The 26172-nt window shown below is 38.5% G+C and overlaps 1 protein-coding gene across 1 annotated transcript; it reads left to right on the top strand.

Moving 5' to 3' along the window:
• Nucleotides 1-798: 798 nt before the first annotated feature.
• Nucleotides 799-24608, top strand: LOC306860492 (adenosine receptor A1-like; the record flags this gene model as incomplete). Its single annotated transcript, XM_079402227.1, has 3 exons — nt 799-1121; nt 3152-3827; nt 24357-24608. The coding sequence occupies 3 exons, from the start codon at nt 799-801 to the stop codon at nt 24606-24608; spliced, it is 1251 nt and encodes a 416-aa protein (XP_079258353.1).
• Between the last annotated feature and the right edge of the window lie 1564 nt (nt 24609-26172).

The raw sequence follows: 26172 nt of genomic DNA on the forward strand, positions 1-26172 counted from the left end.
CTGTTTTGGAAACCATCTCTATCTGACCATCTCTATATTTTCTTCAATTGTAATTCAGTTGCTGAGTTTGCACTATGAACCAGATCACTAATGTTACATAAAAAAGTGCATTTTTGCAAGTATATTTGGCAAACACATGCATCAAACACAAGACAATCACCTGTTCTCTGGCATGTTGGTTGTGAAACTGCATGGAACACATGGCCGCAGTTTATGCGCATACTCCAAATCTGACACTCAGTGGATGAGAACTTACAGATGGTACTCAACCAGAAGTTTTTTCCCACTGTATGTATTTACAGTTGCATTAAAAATTGCATTAAACATGCATGTGATGAGGTCTTGTGACAGCAATGTAGAATACTATTCTATGAAATATTTCTTGTTGCACAATGCAGAATATATTCCATTTGAAAAAAATAAAAAAATAGTAGGCACAGTATTCTTGGCAGTATTCTAGTATTGTAGCAGCTGAAGACGATGTTCAAGCACCTGTGAGGTTGTACGTGTGCTAGAACTAATATGAGCAGCAAGCTTTGCATCATTTTGATTGTGACTTGGAATTTAACATCATTATTCGATTCGCCTGCAAATGGAATTAGTTGATGAAATACAGATGTGACTGTGAATAATATTGTCTATTCAGAAGACTTATGAGTGGAAATGAGACCCCCAGAGATGCATACTGAAGATCAGGGGTGTGTGTGTGTGTGTGTGGAGGAGTGCAGACCAGATGGTCACAGGCTTCTTCATACTTGACTGAGACTGTGTTCTGTTTGCTCGTATTGGTTTCTCCTCATGGCCTGGCTGATCTACACCTCTCTGGAGCTGGTCATCGCCATGGCATGCTGCCTGGGGAACATGCTGGTGGTTTGGGCCGTGTGTTTGAGGCAGACCTTCCGTCAGCCTACCTTCTGTTTCGTGGCGTCTCTGGCTGTGGCTGATTTCTTGGTGGGGGCGGTGGCAGTGCCCTTGGCTGTGCTGGTGGACGGGTGGGTTGAAATCCCGTTCCAGGCCTGTCTGGCGGTCAGCTGTGTGGTGCTGGTGCTGACCCAAGCGTCTGTGCTGTCCCTCCTGGCTATTGCTGTGGACCGATACCTGCGGGTCTCAATACCTCTCAGGTAACAGCTTATAGCAACATAAAAAAAAATATGTAAGAAAATATGTAAATAAAAAATTGAAAAATTCAGAAAACACTATTTCATTTTATTAAATTAATTCAATGTGTTGCTTGCTGCTTCTTTGTAATTAGTTTTACAATTTACATTTACATTAGTTGATGAAATAGGCTACAGATGCGAGCATGAATAATTGGTAGCAATTACTAGCAATTTACTTGCAATCTTTGAATGAAAATTGTTTCAGCCGATTACATATAAAAGCAAGCCATAACATTAAGACTAAGATCACTGCTTGGATTTAAATATGTGACCTTGGACCATAAAACCAGTAAAAAAAATAAATAAATTGGTATTTATACATCATCTGAAATAAATGAGTTTTCATCAGCTGAATAAATAAGTTTTCCATTGATGTATGGTTTGTTAGGACTGGACAATATTTGGCTGATATACAACTATTTGAAAATCTGGAATCTGAGGGTGCAAAAAAACTCTAAATATTGAGAAAATCACCTTTAAAGTTGTCCAAATGAAGTTTTTTGCAATGCATATTACTAATCAAAAATTAAGTTTTGATATTTACAGTTGGAAATTTACAAAATATCTTCGTGGAACATGATATTTACTTAATATCCTAATGATTTTTGGCACAAAATAAAAATCAATCATTTTGACTCATACAGTGTTGGCTATTACTACAAATATAACCGTGCTACTTATGATTGGTTTTGTGGTCCAGGGTCACAAATATTAATTATCATATTGAAATATATTAATTACATCAATTAAATAAGCCAACCTGTTCTCACTCCCAATGTATCTGATAATGATCATGAAAATCATCCCCGAAATATAATGTCATGGTCACAAAATTACACCACAGCAATATAATTTCATGACAAAATTGCCATGTCCTTCATGTCGGTGTATTGACTGCAAATGTTTCTCATTAAAATCATGTAAATTTTTAATAGTAAAATTTTAATTTCTCAGTTTCTAGTTTTCATGACTCACACTGGTCTTTTAGAGTTCGTGTCCTGTTTTTATTTTAGGCCCCATAAATAGTGTTCTCACACTTACTGCATTTATCTAAACAATATGCCACTTGTTGACTGTATTCCCAACTGACATGTAACAGATGCTTTTCCCACATCCAGAGCTCAATGAAAATCACATAATAATTGACAAACCAAAACAAAGAATCAGATAGCAGGCCTGGGCTGCGTTTCCCAAAATCATTGTAAGCTTATCGTAGACCCATTGGAACTAGTATATCTACGATAGATTTAGGCTTCCGATGCTTTTGGGAAACACAGCGCAGGTATTAATGTAGCGAAACGTCAAATGTCATGATTTAAAACTTTTGAAAAATCATTATTCATTTATTAAATAAATATTGTTTGTAGCTTACTACCAGATACGAATGTGTAAAAATGCACTTGAATGTGTGCTTATAGTGTAGTTTAAATCTTAAAAAGTGTACTTAAAGAAAGTCCACCTTTACTACTATGCAGTGCACTTTTCAGGATACACAACATTGCAAAGCAGCTTTACAGAAGATGAAAGTTTCTACACACTACATTCTATTTTAAAGAAGGACACTTATTTTAATATTAACTAACATACTAAAGCAAATGTAAAGTATACTTGATTCTAATTTTAATAGTAGTGTGTTATTAGATATTATATTACAATTAAACTATATTAAATAGGCTAAATTCATAACAATTGTGGAATTACAAATATATTTAAATACATGACATACAAGTTTCAATAGGAATGCATCAAAGTGTATATAAAAGACAAAATAAATCATTATGAAATTATAAAGATGTCATAATTAAGTGGGTCAAACCAGTGCTCTAAAGTTGAGCTAATTGCATTTTAATATAAATTTAAACTATGTGGCTGAACACATTATATTCACACTTAAGTATATTCTCAAGTGTATTATTTGTATATTGAAGGTCATTGCACACTGAAAAGTAGGCCTACATTTAATTAGCAGTCGACATGATCTGTGATTGCAGGTATAAGGAGATCGCCACTGAGCAGCGTTCCTGGATTGCAGTGGTCCTGTGTTGGTTGATATCTTGTCTGCTGGGTTTCACCCCTCTCTTTGGTTGGCATAACGGCGATTCCCAGTCCTCCCTGCTCCTTAACTCTTCCCATATAAACTGCACCTTCTTAGCTGTCATCTCACTGCCCTATATGGTCTACTTCAACTACCTGGGCTGCATCCTACTCCCATTAGCAGCCATGACTCTTCTTTACGCTCTGGTCTTCTACAGTCTGCGCAAACGCCTCCGTAGGGAAGACCAGACTTCAGCACCTGCTGAATCGAAACTAAGGGCTTTTCTAATCAAGGAGAAGAGGCTGGCATGTTCTCTGGCTCTGGTTCTCCTGCTGTTTGCAGCATGTTGGATGCCTCTGCATGTCATGAATTGTGTATTGCTTTCAATGGGTCCTCAAGGCGTCCCCCAGATCGCTTTCTACGCAGGAATACTCCTCTCTCACGCCAACTCAGCGGTGAACCCTGTGGTCTACGCCCTCCGTATCGCAAAGATCAGGGAGGCTTACCTGGAGATCTGGAGACGGTATGTACTGTGCTGGAGAGGACAAGGAGACTTCTCAAGTTCCTCGTGGAGATCCCAGCCTGGAGAACCGAATACTGGCCATCAAACTACATTTCCCTCCAACACTGGCGTATGACTCTAGATAAACTACAATTATAATTTTACGGTATATACAATTCTGAGTAGATCTTTGTGTGACAGTATATTGGAGATATCCTACAATATCCAACAATGTCACTGAAAAGCTTCAGTCTTCAGGAGCTGTAAAGCTGCATGAACACTAGAGGACGCCACAAGCTTTTACAATGACACTGTAAACTGCTAACAGAGAAAGAGCAGACATGCTACCTAAGTGAAGACCTGTTAACTCTGTAAAGTGAAATCATAGTATGAAATAATAATAATCTGCAAAATAATAGTCAGAAAAATTGAATCATATTTGATACATCAAGCTTTTATGGTTCATTCAGTATGATATAGTGTAAGAACACATTAAGGCCCAAATAGTGCAGTTGCTGATATTTACATAGTAAGAAATTAAGGGAAAATGCTGATTGCTCATAGGCTAATGTAAATAAATGAGATCTTTGAAAAAGTATAGCAGACTACTTATATAAAATGCAAAGAAATATCAGTCTATATCTCCCAATAATATGTCTTAGTAAGATTTTTACAGTGGAGGGTAAAACATGCAATGCAATGATGATTGAGAGATGAACAATGAACGTTCCTCAAAATCCTGACAGATCATAAATGATACAACTTGATTTTTCTAAAAAATGATGTCTGGATTATCAAGTAAACCTAAATTGCTTCAGTCCAGTAAGTGTTCGTCTTGAAGCATTACTAACAACATAAACGCCACTGAATGTTTGAAACAACTTATGCAAACTGATGAGGCTTCTTATTAATGAGGCAAAAGATACATTATATTGATACTGTGATAACGTCTATGAGTTATATGAGCCTGCGCCTTCTGGCTTCGAGTGTGAATTACACCATACATTACAGCAATAATCAAATTCAGTTTTAATGATAATTAACATGTAAAACAGTAAAACTAACCGTCAAATTTTAAAATTTAAAATTTAGTTACCGAGAATCATACGATGCTTCCACACAGACTACATTAGAATGTTATGCACTTTCCAATTGTGTATCAAATATGACAAAGCAGGTTACTTTATCGTACCGTGTGTGTGTGTGTGTGTGTGTGTGTGTATTTTGGTGGCAAAATATGACTATGACAGAGTATGACCTTAACAATTATGAGAAAATCCATATTTCACATACAATAGATGCACTTTCACAATAAAATATTGTTTTATATAAGTAAAAACTGTAAAATCGTATAAGTTGTGGTGTAAAACAGTAACTGGAGATTACTGCAAAGAATTTAATTTAAAGTAAATTTAACAGTATTTTTATTTTTATTTTACAATGTTTTTACAATTTGTTGATTTATAAACTCAAATAAGGCTGACTACCTTATAACGGAAAAGACAAAAAAAGAGCTAATACAACCGTTATAACTGAGTTAGCTTATAGTTACTTTTATAATATTCTCAGCTATTTGATTGCCGAGAGTTTCACTTTATTCCTTTTTAACATGTGATGGTGTGGTTTGTGTCACTGGATGCCACTTTAATTTGTTGACATGGTTCATGTGTTCAGATAAAGGCTGTAACACGCAGGGCTTTAGACCAAAGTCCGACTGGACAAGTTTTGTTCACATGTTAATATTTGTGCACAGTTACATTTGTTAGCAAAAAACTTTGCAGAAAAACTAAATGGATGTTTAAGAGGACAGGCTTTCAAATATAGTATTTGACTAACCTTATTAGAGCGTGTTGACTAAAGAGTTTAGCTGGAATTATCTTCAAAATATTGACATGTCATTGTTCGATAATATGTATTAGGCTATGCATATATTGTGTTTTGTAAGCAATGTTATATATTAACATGTAATATAGTTAAAAGTCACTTTTTTCAGTTTGTTTCCAGACTTTAGCTAGTCATACTTTGTTTTTAGGCATGCATGCAGCTATACACTTTGAAAGGCTTACTGTAAATATCAAAGTATCCTCTCACAAGTTATACTTTCTTGGCTAATATCATGTTCACAAAATTATAAATGGTTCTAAAGCTCTGATACTTTACGCAAAAGCACATTAAACTACTTGCCTGCAAAATACTACCAATGTGTTTGTTCTATATGATTTTAATACATGCAGCATAACCTGTTTTACCTCTAACTTCTGACGAGCAAGACTGTCTTTCTACAAGATAACTCTTAAACTGCTCAAAATCAACTTAAAAATGAAAATAAAATCAAAAAGGCAAAAGATAGTTGAACAAAACTATTTTATTCATAGTACAAAATCATATTTACTGTGCAGTTCTGTATTTATTTTTCATTCACTGAACAAGGCCACATGCATTGTCTGATTGAAACTGAATTTCCTGTTATGATGTGTGAAAATCCTGTTTGATCATAAGCCAACAGAAAAGCTAAATTATTGATTAAGCCATAAATCTGAGCTCCGTAAACCTCTTTTAATCTGATTTTTCTCTTCATATGTAATACTAGATCAGCATGTTATGCTGGCAGGGGAGGCATGGATGTTGTTCAAGCTTGTTAGGTAAAGAGTTAGACCTGTTTCACAATACACACAAAGCCGTAAGAGTCTCATTGTTCTTTCAAACTTGCAACTTTTCTGCTGCTGCAATATACAGCAAAAATATTTCTTTAAATTAATGACCATAACCTATCAAATGTTTAGTGGAGTGAGAAAATGACAAGCTTGATCATCATTAAATTACTGTTCAACGTGAGGCTAGTTGGATTTTTTTTTTCATAGTATGAATTTATTTGATCAAAAAATATTAAAAAATATATATATATATATTCCTGTGATTCAAAGCTGGATTCTCAGTATCATTACTCTAGTCTTCAAGTTCACATGATCCTTCAGAAATCATTTTAATATGCTGGTTTGCTGTGCAAGAAATATTTCTTCTTATCATCAATTATCAAAAAAAAGAAAGGATTTTTCGAAGTTGCAAATAAAACAGAGATTATTGGAGTACGTTTTATAATCTTTCTATTATATACAAAATTGCACTTTTAATAGAGTGTGTTACTTGCCATTTCTTTGTAACTGATTGTGAAATTTACAGCATTTATGTAATATAAATCATTTGTAACACTATACAAATCTTTACTGTCCATTTGATCGTTTAAATGCATCTTTGCTGAAATTCATAAAAAAAACATACTCTCCCCAAATCTTTTAAATCGTAGTGTAATTTACATGAGCTTTTACATCCAAATATGTATTAATCTACGCAGAACACAACCAAAAAGCATTAAGTGCAGATAAACTGCTTAACTCATCTTGATTCAGTCAGATTTACTGAATAGAACATGTTTATTTTGCTGCTTGTAAAAGTCTGTACCACAAATACAGTCAATAAATAAGTTTATATGGCATTTCAACATATTTTGTGGCGACTACAGTGTATTTGTTTCGGTTTATGCAGACAGTGTAAATATTGTAAACATGGGTGATGGAATAAGCACGTTTCTGTGTTCACATACATAGTTCATGTGGTGTGAAGCAGGCTGTAAAGTTTAAGAAATATTTAAACTGCAGGGATTTTCCACTAGCTAGCAGTTAGTTGGCACAACAAGGAAGGCAATAGACTGTATAGTTATCACCTGAGCAGGGTTTGATCCCTCCCACCAAACTATACAACCTACTACCTCACCCTGTCAAGACACCAAAGGGCGACCTCATCGCCTGACACGCTTATATGTATGAAGTCAACATGACACGTCAATCCCAACCTGTTTTGCTTCTGTTACATGAGCGAATATCCTTCGCACCTCATTGGATGAATGCAGACACTTGTTTGTGGATGATTTGGCTGTCGCCTTAGGAAAGACAGTAGATTGTATAGTTATCTCAGTGAGAGAGTGCAGAGCTCCACAACTATTCAATCTACTACCTCAGCCCCAAGGACAGCAGAACAGATGTCAACCAGTCAGAAAGCAGACCGCTGGATTCCTGCGGAGAGAAAGACGCTGGTTAGCACCACCATACAGTCAAACTTTGTTGTCGCTAGACTCCACTGAACAGTTTGAGCAAGTGTTTTAATGTGTACAAGTACATTTACCCAAGTGAAAAAAAAACATGTGCTTGATTATATTGAACGTACACGTGTAGTGTACTTGAAAACTTAAAAGTGCATTTTAAAATAAAACTGAATTATATGCTAATTTATGAAATTACAAATAAAAATGTAGTGAAGTCCTACCTAAGTCAAAACACCCTTAAGTTTAATTAATTGTGTTTAATATAAATTTAAACTATAATTTGTATTAATTTAATTGTAAATAACATATTAAGTGTATAAAATCATTACATTCAGTTCACACTTAAAGATTTACTTTTAAAGTATATTATTACTGTAAAACATACTCTTTATATAAGTATGCTAAAGTGTAATTTTTGTTTTACAAGGGTACAAATTCGACAAGAGTGGACTCTAAATTACTTTACATAATTAAAACACTTTTTTACCACATAAATAAATAAATATATATATATATATATATATATATATATATATATATATATATATATATATTAGTGTTGTCAAACGATTAATCGCGATTAATCACATCCAAAATAAACGTTTTTGTTTACATAATATATGTATATGTGCTGTGTATATTTATTATGTATGTATAAATACAAACACATGCATGTATATATTTAAGAAAAATATGTTATGTTTATATATTAAATATATTTATATATAATATAAAATATAAATATATTAATGTATACATATAATATAAATGTATATGCATGTAAATATTTTCTAAATATATACTGTATGTTTGTGTAAATAAGCACAGTACACATACATATATTATGTAAACACAAACTTTTATTTTGGATGCGATTAATCGCGATTAATCATTTAACAGCACTAATAATATATATTAAATATTTATTATTTTATTTTAAATTTCATTTAATTTGACTTAAGATTTGCACCATGTTTTAATATAAAAATAGAAAAAATATATACTATTTAAAATGAAGATAAGAAATAGCTGAATACTTTGTGGTTGTCCAGCATTAGTGGATTATTTAAGTGTGATTGTGAACACCTCTTATTCTGCTAGGACACCATACAGAACTTGAGGAGAACCGAATTCACACAGCCACTGAAGTCAGCTTGACACCAGCTGGTTAAAAGTTACTTCAAGTGAAGTTAGTTATGAGAACAGCTTGTGCAGCATTTGTTTGCGATGCCACTTGGTTTAATATTTTATTTTCTAAATCAAGATGTCAAAAATAGTTCAAACTGGCGCCACTGTATGTTAAGGCATCATCGGTCTTACCTCAGTCATATTCACACCATCTGAACAACTCTGTCATAGATCACAGAGCTGCTTATTTCTATGTAGTTGCAGAATAACAACAGTAGATGAAAGCTTGGCATGTGTGTTCTCCAGACTCGAGTCAGCGGCGCTTATTTGAGTCGGAAAAACAATCAAACACGAAAAAGACTGGAGAACTGTGAGGAGTCGAACCAGGATGCAGGCTAAAAGGGAAGCGCTAATTTTGAAAGCCAAAGAAATTACTCACTCATTCTAGCGAGGCTGGCATTGGATCATGAAGAAAAAAAGTCTTGATCCTTCGCCAGGAATTCGCGCCCGTTTTGCCAAAAACTGAGCTCATTCCAACAAGACAACATTGCGTAAGCTACGCTTCTGAAGTAAACAGACGATGTAAAACATGGCTTCCTCAGCTGTCTCCTGTAGCTTTAACAAAGCTGATTCGGATATTCCTCACAGCAAAATAGAGGGAAAACAAAATGGCGTCATTTCGGCCATTTTAGGGTGCGAGTGCTGTGCATTCCTTGCAACCTCTGCGAGGTGTGCCTGAAAAACCCATTCACGCGTTCACTGTTCTCAGAGGCTGTTTGCAAGAGCAAGGGTCTCCCTCTCAACGCACTGAAGGATGGCTGGCATCAGTACAACCACAAGAAAGCCTAGATTCATCCTCGAGTCAATAGCGTTCTTTCACACACAACAAAACGAATAGATATGCTGTGAAAGTCATCTGCTTCTGGATGCCCATTAGCATGCTAGCATACGTGACGAAGCTAAACATCTCTGAACATCAGCACTCTAACATATTAGCATCCAGCTAAATCAGTTTCTTATTTTGTGAATGTTGTAGCTTTACAACCCAAGTTCCTGCAGGCTACTCATTCTTGAACATCCAACAGAAACTTCCAAAAGGAGACATACAAAACATTTGCAAAATAGCAATAAAGAGCAGTTATTGTGTGGTGTTGAGAGGTGGAACATGTCTGTTTTGCATAAATAAACATGCAAATCTCTTCCAGACATTGACTTTGGGCAATTTGTTAACATACAAAAGTCCTCTTAGCTAATTAGCATACACATGCTCTTTCTGGCCCATTTGGGGGGACATTGATTGAAAAGTTTTGGCACGAGACGCAGTCTGCTGGATCACAAAGGAGGAGACAGAAGCTGAGAGATGGCATGACATGACTTTGCTGTGCCAACTTGGATTTGCTAACTTTTCGGTAAAGGTCAGGTCAGAAGCTGTGCAACAAAACACGCTTAACTATCTCTTATCAGTGCAGGTGTGCAGTTCATTAGGTTGTGCATTTTTTACAAACACCATCAGTACATGCAATTATTACGACATGCAATTGCGATGTAATCAAAGAAAAAATGTTGTTATTAGCATTTAGCATGTTAGATGTACCGGCTATTCTAGAGCTGCTTCTTTAGTTGAGGATGACATTTAATGCCTCACCCGTGAAAGAGGAAAATATGCTAATATGGTCTGACAGATGTGGCATTTGGATCATTTTTAGATTACATGCGGAACTAGTCTGCCCTTCTGTTCCCCTATATGCAGTAATCACGTTGATGGGGACTAACCAGTGCTTTTGGTGCTTTGCCAGGTATTTAGGCCCATTTTAGTGCAGCTTAGATTTTTTTCATATGTAAATGACCTCTTTAGTCGTGTTTTAAAAATATGTAATGCTAATGCTAATGCAAATTAGACACAAATGCCCTGATTTTTACAACATGGGTATTTAAGAGATTATTTAGAGATTATCTGTTGCTTTCAGTGTAGACAGCGTGGGTGGAATTGAAAATGGAATCATAAAATACCATAAAATAGAATTTCAGAAATATTTAAATGCTCTTTTGATGACTATTAGTTAGATATATCTTCCAACACTTTATTCAATGACTTCAGGAAATAGTTTGTATTAATGAGCCCAAAAAAGTGAAATATTTATGAAAAATACACTTCATTGTTCTGCATGGCACTAAAGGACTAAGATAGAGAATGATAAGAGCTAAATGCTAATGACAAAAAACAATGAATATGATAATCACCACAGCCTAACAGTATTTCCACTAATCGACTGAAATGTGACTTTAACTGCCTGCTAAATTGTACACTTAAGTAGATGACATATATATAATAAACAACACTGCTACTAAAATGGCATGCCAAAAATTGTCTTAGCTTAACGCTGACAACGCCTATTAAAAACTAGGTTATATTTAATAATGGTATTCAAATTAGGTTATTGATTAGTTTTAGAATGTTAAAATGTTTATGTATGTTTGAATTTTAAAAGCAAGCCTCTTAATCTGAATGCATGCAGGCTTGCAACACAAAGTCATAATGTTAACATAATTTAGCACTTACAAATCTGCATGTAATACTTCATAGCATTGCAGGCATTAGTGTCCTTATGTTAATAAGCCAACATGCTTATTCATTTTAAATCATCTTTATCGTATAGCCTAAATATGGGAGCCAGATTCATAACCAAATAAGTTAATAACTGTAACAGCAAGCATTTTTGTAAGACTTCACACTGTAATATGTATTAAGCATCTTAATCTGAATTAAAAGAGTGTGTACAGTTGCCCTCTGCCGACTAAATGTTATTTTTTCCAAACCTAGTGTACTGCCTTGCAATCTTCTGCCTACATAAGCAGTATTATAAGTAACTGATTTAGAAGACTGTGGAAGGCACAAACTCGACTGAAGATTGATTTCAGTCGAGTCTAGAGTTAGCATTTGGCTAAGCTAAAACTACTACACTTTAAAATACACACTTCAATACGGAGTAAAAAAAATAATTTAGATGGATTTTTTAAAGACGTTTTCTTATATAATGGCATCAATCTTTGAAAAATTGTTAAACTTGCAATGCATTCTGGGATTGGCTTCTCATTGAAGGACTCATGCAATGCATTACAATGTTCAGAATCTGGCTGAAGTAAAGTATCTTACCTTTTGGAACAGCCTTCACATCAGGAGTGCACCTATGATGACTTAAAATGCTCCCTACGTAGACAGCTCACTAGGTTTTGGACAGAGCCTGTGTCTCTAACATATGAAAAACATCACAAAGCTTAAAATAATCTTTGATTAATATCACACCCTGTGATACATGAAAAAACTGCTATTAAACGGACATTTAACCTTAAAAATATACCCAGAGACAGCTAAAGCCCTCGATAAATGGCTGCCATTTTTAATTGCCTGCATTTGTTTACTCATCTCCTATGCCGTGCCACCTCTTGGCAAAATCATATACCAAGCATTGTATAGCCACAAAGGATCATCTTACTTTCCTGTCTGAGGGTTTTACAAATCAGAAAAGAGGTAAACAAATCAAATCAGATCAACAAAAGGCCTTCTATCTTACCTAGCGATCAAAGGACACAGCCGTTAGCCCTTGTGACCGTCCAATCGCAGGAGGTAAACAGGCAAATCAATTAGCCTGCTGAACGCCTCCCACTGCATTATGGTTGCCAAGACCATATGTGCTTACAATAATTGCTGAAATCGTACACCAAAAATGGCTATCGATAACCTCGCATTAGATCCACCGAAACCGGTTGACTGTTTGGCACAAGCTCAGCGATTGAGAAATTGGTACATATTCTTGTTTTCATTTTAATTCTCTCCCCTCCTTTCTGTCGCCGAGTCCCTGAGTCTGGTGCCAAGAAAGGGGCAGTGCCTGTATGCCAGGCTGAATTTCAATGAACGGAGAAGAGGGTGGTGGGTAGAGCATTGAAGGGTGGGGGATGTTGGCAGAGGAAGAGTATAGGAGGCCACAATTGAAAAAAAAAAATTACGGAACTTGAGACAATGCCTTTGTGAAGCAATAATTTAATGTAGGAGGGGAGCTTCCCCCTTGAAAATCCCTTTGGCATCCGTATAACCGAAAATCATGTCTCATGAACGAGGAAAATATGAGACACGGTATGAGCAAACAATAGATGTTTAGTTTTTACTATTAATAGTAACTGTCGCTATCTCATCTGTAATCTTTTGTTTGCACAGCTGCAGATCAGCATTCTCACCATTGGTGAGTTCTATCATATTACCATCATATTAGCCTCAACTGTTGTACAAGATTGTTCAAATTAAACATATTTTTCATTTGTGTGAATCATTGTACAGTTTCCCTGAACTACATTTAACAACACTTTTCTTCCTGTTCCAGTTACTATACCTGTTACATTACTCCTAAGTTGCTTAAAAGAGTTAAGCCATAGAAAGCTGGAACTCTTTGAAAATGGCATTAATCATTCTGCTGTCATCAACCTATACCAGAGAGAAACGCCCTTAAAGCAAAAATAGAGGTCCCCAAAAAACAGGAAGTTGGGCTTGGCTTGACCTTGGTTGACTCTGTCACGAGGTCTCCGGAGAGCCTGCTGTTACTCATCGAAACTCGACGATAAGGATTCTGCCTTGCCTTGTTTAGACAAAGACCTTGCAGATTAGACTTAGATCTCTGCCCCCATCTGGGGCCGTGTAACTAATAGGCTCCGAGCATATGCTGCGTGTCTGTGCATTTTCTGCATGTTTTCTCACCTGCAGTGAATTTTCTGCTTTCATTCTAAACACTTCATCCAAATCAAACTTTCAATTTGAAGTCAAAATACTCAGAGATTACAAAACTGGTGTTGTATTCTGTCTATTCCAGCAAGAGGTTGTAGATTTGATTGTGTATGCAGTGAAATCGAAGTATTTTTAGGGTTAAACTGTGTATGTTTTGAAACTTCCTGTTTGCTAATGTGGGGTCGGAGCCCAGAGTGCATCTGATTGTCAGCTACAGTAAATGTAGGAGGGAGCGGAGCTGTATGGGAAAGGGAAAAAAAGAGGGAGAGAGAGAAAATATGACGCTACATGATAAGTTCATCTGAGGAGAACAGGGGGTGGAGGAAATGCTCTCCTTTCCTCCCTCCCTCACTCCACTTTTTTCCTGTAGCCATCTCTCTCTGAACAAAATAAACATGTATATGCAAACTTTTGTGCCTCTTTGGTGAGTCTCTCGGTTCTACCTTAAAAAGCAACAAATTACCTGCCCTCTTTCCTTCTGCTGACGAGTAATAAAGCACAAAAAAAGAATATTACCCAAGAAAAATCCTTGCTCTATAGCTAAATCATCAAACATCAGCACATCATGTGTTGTTTTAACCTAACAGCATCATTTTTCTATGTCTCGCTTTTCCATAATTAATTGCATATGGAGAGACGATCTGCTGTTAAATAAAGATTTGTTTAAAAAGTTTGCTGTTATTTGAAAGAGACTGTATTCAAAATCCCTTCAAGTAAAATACACTTAGTACAGTAGTACACAAACACGTGGCATGTCGACGCCATCTTGAGAGCTTTTCTTTGTAATTTTTCACAGAGATTTAAATCAGATTCATTGATGCATTTTTTATGTCAGTGGTCAATTGGTGTAATTTGGTCCAAGTAATAGCCTCGTAATAAAAAAAAGATGTCACGTTTTCTTTTTTAAAGAATTAGATCTCGTTGATTGCTCATCCCATTTTAAAGGAATTTACTATGAGTTTGACAAAAAGGCATAGAATATTAACATAATAGCTGGATTGATGGATAGTCACCACCTTCTAACATCACGATCAATAACTAAAATGTAGTCTTTAATCGTTTTATATTAAACAAACCTTAAACTTTATTCATTTAGATCCTAATCTGTTGCATTTTATTATTTTCTTTCCCAAACTAGCTCTATTCTGTTTCCTTTGGCATTCGTGTACTTTGCAATGCAGATGCAACAGGAAGAAACAAAGCATTCGAATAAAAACAGGACAAGCCTACATTTCAAAAGAATACCTGCTGAATATAAAAATACGTTTTTGATTTTTTCGTATCTACCAATGCCAAACAATGCTCTCAAGCTGCAAGATGAACTAAGTCGAAGCTTTCTTAAATGTACTCTTTCTACCACAGCTGATTCCTCACTGGCACTTTCTTTTCACAGAAATATATAATACAAAACTGACCGTAATCTATTCAACAAAAATAAAAGACAATGTGAGGGATGTACAACATATTTTCGACTTCAGGGGAAATAATAGGCCATCCTCGAAACACTAGCATCCTATCCAAACACAGCACTGAGTTAATTTCCCTGCAAAAACATTAAGCAAAACACTATTTGTATGTTGAAAATCATTCAAATCCCTAAACAAACGCAAACCCCAAAATCAATTGCATAAAACGACCCAAAACTAAAGGAACATGCATGCTATCTGAAGGAGCGCATACCTCAATGTGAGAATAACTTTTGAAAATATGAACAATAAGATATTTTTTTAAATAGCTTCGAGCCTAAAAACATTTCTCAAATGTGCATCAACAATTATTTCGTCTGAAAGTCGTTTAGTGTAGTAGAAATGGCGCAATCCGAGGCATGGACACGTTTACAAGAGTAAGACAACAGTGAACAAGAGAGCCAGAGCAGCTGGGTGAAAGAATCGACAATGATGCTTTATGAGAATTTCTTAAAAAGTTACAAAATAATCTACGGGATATTACAAAGTACAAAAGCGAAAAAAAACGGAATACCTGCAGACTAGAGGCTTCAACGTCAAAGAACACAAGGCAGGGTCATGGCGGCGAGAAGAGTAGACTCATGCACATACTACGCCTATCTCAGGGAGAGAGACCTAGAAACGTGCTACCACCAAACATGCTCTTTCTCGGGGTTGTCGCTGAAGAAAGAGCACATACAGCGGCCTCCGTTTCACCCGCCTCACCACAAGCTCTTTCTCCCTGCCCACTTTGGCACAGGATGCGAAGTGAAAGACAGAAACTGAGAGAGGGAGAGAGGAGGTGGAGAAAGAAAGGGAATTTGAGTAAAGTAAAACAAATCAGAGATCAAGATGAGAGGGTTTGCCATGGAGAAAATCTAAGTGCCCATAAAGGTACGGTTATTGCTACCGTCCGTGACAAACAAGCACGCAAAACGTGACACAGTTGTTTTTTACGGGAATGAAAGAGGGTCAGCTTGTACCCCTATTTCCCTGTTACAGTATCTCCAAGTGCACAGTCTGGAAAACAAGGGCTCAGAATGGATTATTCAAGGGAAACAAAACCGAACGTGTCCCATAAGAAGAGGCGAGAAACACCAGAGCAGGTTAATACTTGCACAATTTTTCATGTCCTTTAGCCAAAGCATGTGACCAACCCTTCAGCAATTAGTCAATGCTTACGGTGGTTTCTCGGGGAATATAAATAACCCTCGCAAAAGAAGCGCGAGAGGACGAAGAGTTGATTTTGCTCACCCTGGGAATGCAATGATTGCCTTTGTCAGCATTTGGCATCTGTCCCAGGTAGTTTGAGTCTTCGACTTATAGTCCCCGATAATCATTACACACATCCAGAGGCTGTTCTGCCACCGCCTGCATTTTGGATTTCTTTATCGGCATGTTCTTTAACATGACATGAGCAGACCGTGGTACTTCCTCAAAGAGTCTTGAAAGACACTTCACTCAGATAATCTCATTTGCCTGACTGATTCAGTTGGTTTAATGACTCACCTTGTGTTTAACATCATCAGCCAAGTTTCACTTTGCATGCAGTCGTTTCGTTAGAAGTAGCGAAACGCTATGCAAATAGGCTCTGAGAAAGTTACTCTAATTTTCAGTGGAGTCATAACGCTAAAAGTTTGTCAGGTCCTCAAGTCCTTACCATGAAAGAGGAAGTGACTGCAATGTGTCATTCGTTGCAGGGTCTTCTTCCTGTGCCAGAAAGCTCTGATGTAGAACAGGAATACGCTTTATAGTACACAGATGGCATCTTGTCAAATGAGTCCATGTTTGTCCTGTCTGCTCGCAGGCAGTGTCCTGGGCAGCACAGCGCGTGACGTCACAGCTCCTTTGTTATTGATGCATTTACATTTTTCTCATTTACTGAACTCGCTGAACTCTTCAGTTCCTTGCACATCCGTTCCCCGTTCAATCCTCCCAGAGAGAAAAAAAAACCCATCTCTTTTAAAAATCTTTTTTCAAATGGCGCCTTGCCAAAGTTGGGGAGCGTGAAAGCACAGAAGGAAATCCTTGATGCAGTGCCTTAGTTGCAGATGCTTCAAAGATTTATTTCGCTCTTTTTTCCCCTCTCCTACAAATTTTCTCCCTGCGTCTCTTCCTGTCGAAGTGAGGGGAGGCTGTAAAAAGTTTCAGCTGCGCCGGCAGAGGCTGTCTCATTTGGCAGCAGTTCAAAACAGCTTTGCGTGCTTCCAAAAGCCAGTCTGCTTGCCAGCCGTGTGAGTTTGAAAAGGCCACGCTACACTCCTCCCATGTTTGGGAGAGCGAGAAATAGAAAGAGAGAGAGATGGGGCAAAGCTACGTGCCACGGCTCAGCCCTTCCCACTCTGCCTTACTTGGCAGAGCAGCTTTTTACAGGATAGGGGGGAATCTAGGTCAGAACCTGTGTGCCTGTTGTGGGACAGATCAGAGCACCTTTTCATGTGTGTGAGGTGTACACCTCCCTCGGCACTTACTGTTTCCTGCACATGCCATCTAGTCAACTAAAAGAAGGATCCTGTCCGGGTCCGGTTACTACCGTACAGTAAAGCATACCTTTCAAAAGACCCTTGGCCCACCTGCACCTAAGCGCTTTCAAAGAAGCGTCTGTGCTCCTGAGTTCTGTGTAATGCATGTGCCCGGAAACGCTCGTACAGGATGGGCTGTGATGCCTTTAAACTGATTGTTTTTCTGAATGTTTGTTTTGGGTCTGTGGCTCTGGAGTCATCTCACTTTCCAACCTGAACTGTTGACATTGGCTTGGTGCACTCCACAGGTGTTAGCATTGCATAAAAAACAGAGCGCTGCTCAAAATGACTGATGGAAGTTCTGAGCAGCTGACTGTCACATTTATGCTTCGGCTCCACCTGCAGAGCTTGTTTAAAACAAGTTCTTGTCACACTTACCTAGTTCCCTTTTTTCTAGATTGTTCATGTTACTTTCAGTGGGGCCGGTGCTTTTCAATATAATGACTTGCGTTTCTGCAATATTTATAAATGTTCGATGGCAAAATATAAGGTTTTGAATTGTAAACTATGTTAATGATTTCTACCAACTGCATATGCAAAGCGTTTACAGGGCTGTCAGCACCTAAACACAATAAGACGAATGTTTAGTGAGAAAATGTGGTGAGATAAACATTTTAATTTGAATGACAAGCTGTTAATGCGTCTGGTACAAGAAGCATTCACATGCTATAAATGCAATTAATATTTTTTACAGATGGATGTTTTAGTATCTTTTCAATCGCACTGCGAAAAACCCAGGTAAATAAGATTTACACTGCTGTTACATATAACTACAACATGGTGGCACTCATGAAACGATTATTTTAATTAGCGGTGAATAGCAGAGGAAGAGTCTGTTGTCTGTCTCTTATCTGTGTACTCTTGTATTTGGTGTTGTGTGATAAACACCAGCATCATACAAAAATGTGAACGGATGTTTGAAATGCTTCAAATGAACGGCTGAATGCAAATACTTTTTGACTTCTCTGTGACAATCAGGTCATTGTCTTGCGCTTTGTTTATCGCAGTAAGGGGGGGTATTTCTGCTTTTCTGAATATGCCACCTACTGTCAGGGAGTGAATTAGCATTTTGGTCCACAAACTAACGTGTCCACAAACTAACGCTGTTTTTTTTTTACACCTTGTTCTGAAGAAATAAATTGCATGCAAAGGCCAAATATTCATGTACATTACATTTACATTACTGGCTGTTTGATGCAAAGTTGAGAGCTCAACCATTCATCATAAACAGTAGAGAAACGGGGCATCATGTGCTGTCCGAAAGCTCCAGTTTATGTACATAGACAAATAAGGAAATAGGAAATAGGAAATTTTAATTAGACAAATGAGAATATTTAAGAAGTGGCGTTCCCTGTGTTTTCTTAATGCATTTGCCTCTTTAGATGTCTTTCTATTTTAGCTTAATTCGTAAATATTGAAGTTGGAACATGATCCTCTGAATGGAACATAGCTCTGGCTAGAAAAATATCCACCACAAATTCTTTCATTGCCCACTTCCTCCAGCCTCCTCCTGCTCTGGTCCACCTGACATATTTTTGAAATATGAAGCTGCTAAGTAGACCTAAGTGCCACGCTGAAAGCTCTGTTGGAGTGCTTAAGAGAGTGAAGTGGTCCTCACTATTTTCAGTGAGTGTGGTGGAAGTGTATTACCATTACCAGCTTGATGAATCTACAATAACCTCTATGAACATGTGATTTGAAATGTAAATAGTGGAAGCCAGGTGTTCCCTTATGAAAAATAACAGTGGTTGTACTACAAAAATAAAATAAAATAAATTATGGTTTTTGGTTTATTTATGGTTTTGCTACACCAACCAAAGTAAATAACCATGGTATTTGTAGTAAAACTGTGGTTATTCAAATAGTAATCAATAAGTCAAAAAACATGGTTAGGCCTACTACACTGTTAGTATAATAAAACCATGGTTGATTTTCATAAGAGTTGTTCTGGTTGGGGGAAAACAATGCTAAATGATAACAATAAAATGTAACTTACCACAAAATTAAAAGCAAGCATAACATAGCAAACAGAGTTAAATGGAGAAAATGTTTTACACATTTATTGTTGTTGATGCCAGTCTAATCAAACTTGGTTGTGTTTTTACAAAAAGACAAACATCCCCATCCTGAAAAACATGAACAAACATATTCAAGGTAAAATAATACAACTCAAATGACATACAATACAGGTAAATGGGCTAAACATGGGTCAATGAGTTTTGTGCAGCATTAAATCACAGAAATTCAAAAGACAAAATATTAGCAGTGTAATTATATTGTGACGAGTCGGCTGCCTCCCCCCTGTCTATCATCACCACCCCGTCCCGTATTCGCCGCCCTTCACCAGGCTCCCGACGGGAGTGGGTGTGTGAGAGGAGGGGCGCTGAAGCAGCCAGGGCTGGCGGCGTGTGATGAGGCGCACCTGACGTGAGTAGAGCCTCATCACCGCCGCCGTTTAAACGCCGAGCGCGCCTCTCCTCGGGAGACCGGTCTCTTCCCGTGCATGCACGCTGGTGTCCTCGTGGGTCCAGGAAGGGAGCGTCGAGGAGGACTGCCGCACCCGTTAGGCGGCTGACGGGCTAGGATGCCGAGCCGCCGAGTCCCCCAGAAGTGCCGGGATCCCGAAGATGGACGAAGCCGCGCCAGAGACGCCGCCGCCACTCGCTCCCGGCCCCGAGAGGGGAGCGCGTGCGGCCACCGGACTCCGCCCCTTCCCTGGACCCTTCCCTCCTGAACACTGCCCTCCTGCACAGCCCCGCAGCACGACGAGGACACCAGATCCCCGTTTATTTTGGACACTTTTCCCCCTTTGGACACTTTAGTTTAATATTTTGTTTAATAAAAACCTCTCCGAGGCTTGACGCCACGCCCACTGTGTCTGTCGTTGGCTCCTCCCGCCACAGTGGTGGAGAATGCGGGCAGGCGGAGCCTAGACAGCGCAGTTGGGCAACATCTGATGACGTCATCCCCTCTCGCTCGCAAAAAAAGCCGTGGAACCCGCACGGGGACAGAGGAACGACGGGGACAGCCTCCCAGCCACCGAAGGGGTAAGTGACGTTCTTTCTATTGGTCATTTACCCTGTGGCTGGTTGAGGCTGACAACTAATACCCGGTTTCTCTGTCCCGGTTCCGGCGCGGTGCGAGAGGGAGCGTTGCCCGGAGAGGAATCCCTGCCCCGCCCACTCCGACCGCTGGAGCCTGGTTGAGGAAGGTAGCACTCCTGCGTGGGCGGCGACCCTAGGACGGGGATGTCTCTTGGGGGGGGGAATGTGACGAGTCGGCTGCCTCCCCCCTGTCTATCATCACCACCCCGTCCCGTATTCGCCGCCCTTCACCAGGCTCCCGACGGGAGTGGGTGTGTGAGAGGAGGGGCGCTGAAGCAGCCAGGGCTGGCGGCGTGTGATGAGGCGCACCTGACGTGAGTAGAGCCTCATCACCGCCGCCGTTTAAACGCCGAGCGCGCCTCTCCTCGGGAGACCGGTCTCTTCCCGTGCATGCACGCTGGTGTCCTCGTGGGTCCAGGAAGGGAGCGTCGAGGAGGACTGCCGCACCCGTTAGGCGGCTGACGGGCTAGGATGCCGAGCCGCCGAGTCCCCCAGAAGTGCCGGGATCCCGAAGATGGACGAAGCCGCGCCAGAGACGCCGCCGCCACTTGCTCCCGGCCCCGAGAGGGGAGCGCGTGCGGCCACCGGACTCCGCCCCTTCCCTGGACCCTTCCCTCCTGAACACTGCCCTCCTGCACAGCCCCGCAGCACGACGAGGACACCAGATCCCCGTTTATTTTGGACACTTTTCCCCCTTTGGACACTTTAGTTTAATATTTTGTTTAATAAAAACCTCTCCGAGGCTTGACGCCACGCCCACTGTGTCTGTCGTTGGCTCCTCCCGCCACAATATATATATATATATATATATATATATATATATATATATATATATATAAACAGATTCAGACAAAAAAGTGTCATATCCCTTAGTGATATTTACGTTGTTTTTGCTGTAATGATATTAGAGAGAAGATTGTGTGGTGACTTTCTTACAATTGATCCTTCGCTAGGAGTTTGATTGACAGGTGTTCTGACCGAATCTGCCATTTTTGTCCGACAAATAAACCAGACAGGAGTAGACTAACATCAGTGGACTTGAACTTAAAGAACAGTGTATTGACATCTTTCCGTGGTTGAAACAAGATACCTTCTTATGTTCATTCATGTTTATTTCATGCTATAACTAGTAGAGGATGAGATGATCAGTTCACAGTGCCAGCAATCAGTCATGACACATTAAAGAGCTACAAAATAGTTCATTTTCTTACAAAAATTACAAATTTTTAAAGCTGAGACTTTGTTTCATGGCAAAATTAACCTTACTCTGTCTTGTCTATTGGCGTGTTGTCAGTTTCCTCTTTGCTCCGCGATGAAATTTTCACTACGTGAGAATATGTGTGGCGTGAGCTTGACATAACAACAGTAACAAAGGAGGGCGGGTCTTTGCGAATGGTCAATTCCAATGCCTAGTTTTGAGGCATCTTGTAACGTCATCCACCAAACACTATCATTAAGGGTGTTTAATTTAGCAGTTTTTCACAATCCCAATTGCGTGATAAAAAGCCAAGCTAATATTGTCTGCATTCAAACACACAAAGTCAAGGTAATCAGAACGACTGGAAAACATTGCAGCTATCATGTGCGGACATGTTCAGACTTCTTAGCACTCTAGTACAGTAGGTGACACTGCACAAGCCTGGCAGGTTCAGCTAAAGACACTGATATTCAGTTGGCTGTTTGGCCAAAGTGAAGTATAATAAAATGCCCTGTCGATCAAGAGCAGGATAAATACATAGTTGAGTATGTGTTTGAGACAGGCTCAATAGTGTCTCTGTACAAACAACAGAGCAGCCGATTGTCCTGGTTATTGCCAGTTACTCATCAACAATGGCCCCGCCTGTAAAACCCCGGTCAAGTCAGGACACATGTCTCTCTAACCCAGATTCTCAGAGGGAGAGACAGGGCTCGGAGAAATAGCTACATCACAACACACCACCCCGATCCCTCTGAGTTTCATGTTGTTGCAACACTGAACGTATGTCATGATGTTGCTTTGAAACCTGCCAAACACCCCCTAAAAATGTGGGAAGGGTGCAGGTGATGATCTATAAAAGTAAAATATAGTGACATTTAATGTTTTAATATGGCATCTTTATATGCTCTATAGAGCTGAGGCCAGTATAGGCTGTCTGTGTTTACTGTAATGAGTCACTGTAGTTTGTTTGTGCCTTCAGTGCAACTCGGGACACTTATAAGCATTTCCAAAATGCTACAGCCACACACAGCACATGCAAATATATGGAGTATTTGTATATATATTCTATAAGATTTTGTTGGTTACATGAGCCAACATGGTGAATATTGACCTAATACAGTATAAGGTGCTTTTTATTTATCTGTTAATTTTTTTTTAAAGAAATAGTTTACAAAAAATTTACATTTGGTGAAAATTTACTCACCCTCATTCCATCCAAGATATAGATGCACTGTAAAAAAGCCACCTTTCAAAAAGTCCTCCTAATAAACATAAAACAGTAAATTAAACTATGATATTTTCATTGGAAGTGTTCATGCATTATACTAAGTTGATTCAACAAATTTGTTGCTTAAATGTTAAAAACATGCAATATTTTGTTGATCTATAACTAAGTTTAAGTTTTCATTGAATCTAACGTTTCTTGTTAGCGCGTGCGCAGTTTGAACCTTGAACGCATGTGCACTTTGATGCTTCAGCTACTTTGGCTGTATGAAGCAGATTTCAAAAAGTTGATGCTGATGAGGGGTGATGTCACGCCTGGTATGTAGTAATCATATTTTATAATGAATGTTGTGCTCTTCTCAAACTTACGGCCTAATCTATTTTGCAGCGTGTTTCTGTTTTCGTGCACTTTTGTGTGGTAATGTGCTAACGTGAAGGACGAGTGGCGTCGTGCTTGATCGATCCAGCTTTTCTATAAAATTAGCAGTAAGTACTTTGTTTTTTAATATATATATATATATATATAAAATCATTGGTGTTCCATAAAACAGAGCGAGTTATATGGGTTTGGATTGACATGGGTTAGAGTAAAAGATGACAGAATCATTTTTGGGTGTACTGTACTTTCATCTCCTAAAGCAGTTGAGCAGTTAGGGAAAGAACATATGCAGATTTTATAAAGAAAATATATCTTTGTTTGTTTTTTGTTTTGTTTTTTTTAGGTGAGTGACATTACCAAACATTGTAAAACAACAGCTCTTGAGGGATTGCCACTTTTCCTGCTTGAGAAGTCAGCAAGTTTGCTCAAGATATGCCTGGTAAATTACTATTTTCATACCCTATTTCCTGTATATTTTGTATATTTTACATGTATTCAGTTTATTTACACAACAAACAATAACAACAACAATAATACGTGTATTCGTACCGAACGGTTCACCGGGCAAATTCTAAATGGAAGGGCACGCACGTGCCCTGCTCACCCAAAAGTCCCCACTCCAAGGACTCTGCCTTTTGAAGGGAGTAGGGCATAGGGATTATCACTTCCATTTGGAATGTGCGAATACACGTACCGTTACACCTCTAAATAATAATAGTAATTATTATTGTTATATGTACATTTACACTTCCATTAATAGCTACCTCCCATCCATTATTCTCCCAGGATACGGATTCTGTGAACTGCTGCACCAAAGGTGTAAAGATTGGAATTGTGACTGTGGTGGAAGATGATGTTGCCGCTGTTACATCGCAGCCCACTGTAATCAACATGGCCATAATCTTGGAGGAGGCCATTGTGCTTGAGGACATTAAAGATCTTCCACCTGCATTTGCATATTTGTTTGGCCTCTTATATGCACTTAACATGGAATATCCGAAAGAACTGAAGTCATCCAAAAAGTCTTCATGGATCTAGGTGGTACCTGCTCAGCTAGAGTGCAGTCATTGAAATCCAAACTGTGCTAAATGGATGAAGTCACTCGAATGACGTTCTTGCATTGGCTTTTTTTATACTTTTATAGTTAATGACTACAAAAAACACCTACTGTTTTCTTTCAGTGTGCTAATTACTGCTAAGGTTTTTCTTTATTTGTTTGATTGTTTCAGTCTTTGCCTTAAAGGGAAAGTTCACCCAAAAATGAAAGTTCTTTCATTATTTACTCACTCTCATGTTGTTCCAGACCTGTGATTTTCTTTCTTTTTTTGAACACAGAAGATATTGTGAAGAAAGCTGATAACTAAAGGGTTGACTGTCATAATATTTTAATCCTATGGCAGCTAGTCAGTGACTATCTTCAACTAATCGGTTACCAGCATTCTTCACAATATCATCTTCTGTGATCAAAAGAAGAAAGAAACTCAGGTTTAGAAAAACTCCAGTTGTAAATTAGAGTAAATGATGAAAAAACTTTCATTTTTGGGTGAACGATCTCTTCAGGCTTGAGTTTCTCCAAGTGTTTTTTTTTTTTTTTCCTGGACAAATACAAGTAATTGTATTTTATTTCTGTGTAGACACTCTACTTCCAAAGATCTAGGTCAAGATTCGATTACAGGCAAATCAGTGTAATTGTCGTTTCAATGTTCATGTTCTGACAAAAAAAAAGTACAGTGTACTTGTAGCTGCTGAGTAGGGTTTGTAGTGTACTCAGATGCTTTATTTTTTCTTGGATATAATGGCAAATTTCTTCAGTCCCAGTTTGTTGAGTTTACTCAAAAAAGTGCTTGTGATTGTCGCGGTGCACACAGCAGGAAGGAACAAGGAACACGGAGACAAGGATGTAACTCAAATAATATGTCTTTAATGGAGACATCACGGCAAGGCAAGGCAGACACAGACAGGAACACCGGGGAGTAACGAGTAGACCAGACGAACTCTAACTGAACAGATAGGACTATACATACACAGGTAAATCAGAGATAACGAGACAAACACAGCTAGACAAGGATTAACTAATGATCACATAGGATGAGGACAGGAAACAAACCAAATATGGGCATGGAAACACAGGGAGCACACAACAGAGGTCTGACAGTGATAGGTTGCCTTATTATTTTAAGTTGACTCTACTTTTTTTTTTTACAGTGATGAGTTTGTTTCTTCATCAGAACAGATTTATTCTTATTCTTTATAATGTAGCATTGCATCACTTGCTCACCAATGAATCCTCTGCAGTGAATGGGTGCTGTCAGAATGAAAGTCCAAACAGCTGATACAAACATCACAATAGTAATCCACACCACTCCAGTCCATCAATTACTGTCTTGTGAAGTGAAAAGCTGCATGTTTGTAAGAAACTAAAAATTCCTCAGCTGTTGTGTAAAATAACTCCCTTTTTACTTTGTTCTGTTCACAGCGACTCATTTTGGGGGCATGTCCATTTAAATGCTAATGAGCTCTGCTCATCCACCCCTCTCTTCCATGGAAGAGCAAAGGCGATTTGCAAATAATCATAAAAAATATAAAGTGTCAGACTTAAGGT

Source organism: Barbus barbus (assembly GCF_936440315.1).
Source record: "Barbus barbus genome assembly, chromosome: 41".
In the NCBI taxonomy this organism is placed as follows: domain Eukaryota; kingdom Metazoa; phylum Chordata; class Actinopteri; order Cypriniformes; family Cyprinidae; genus Barbus; species Barbus barbus.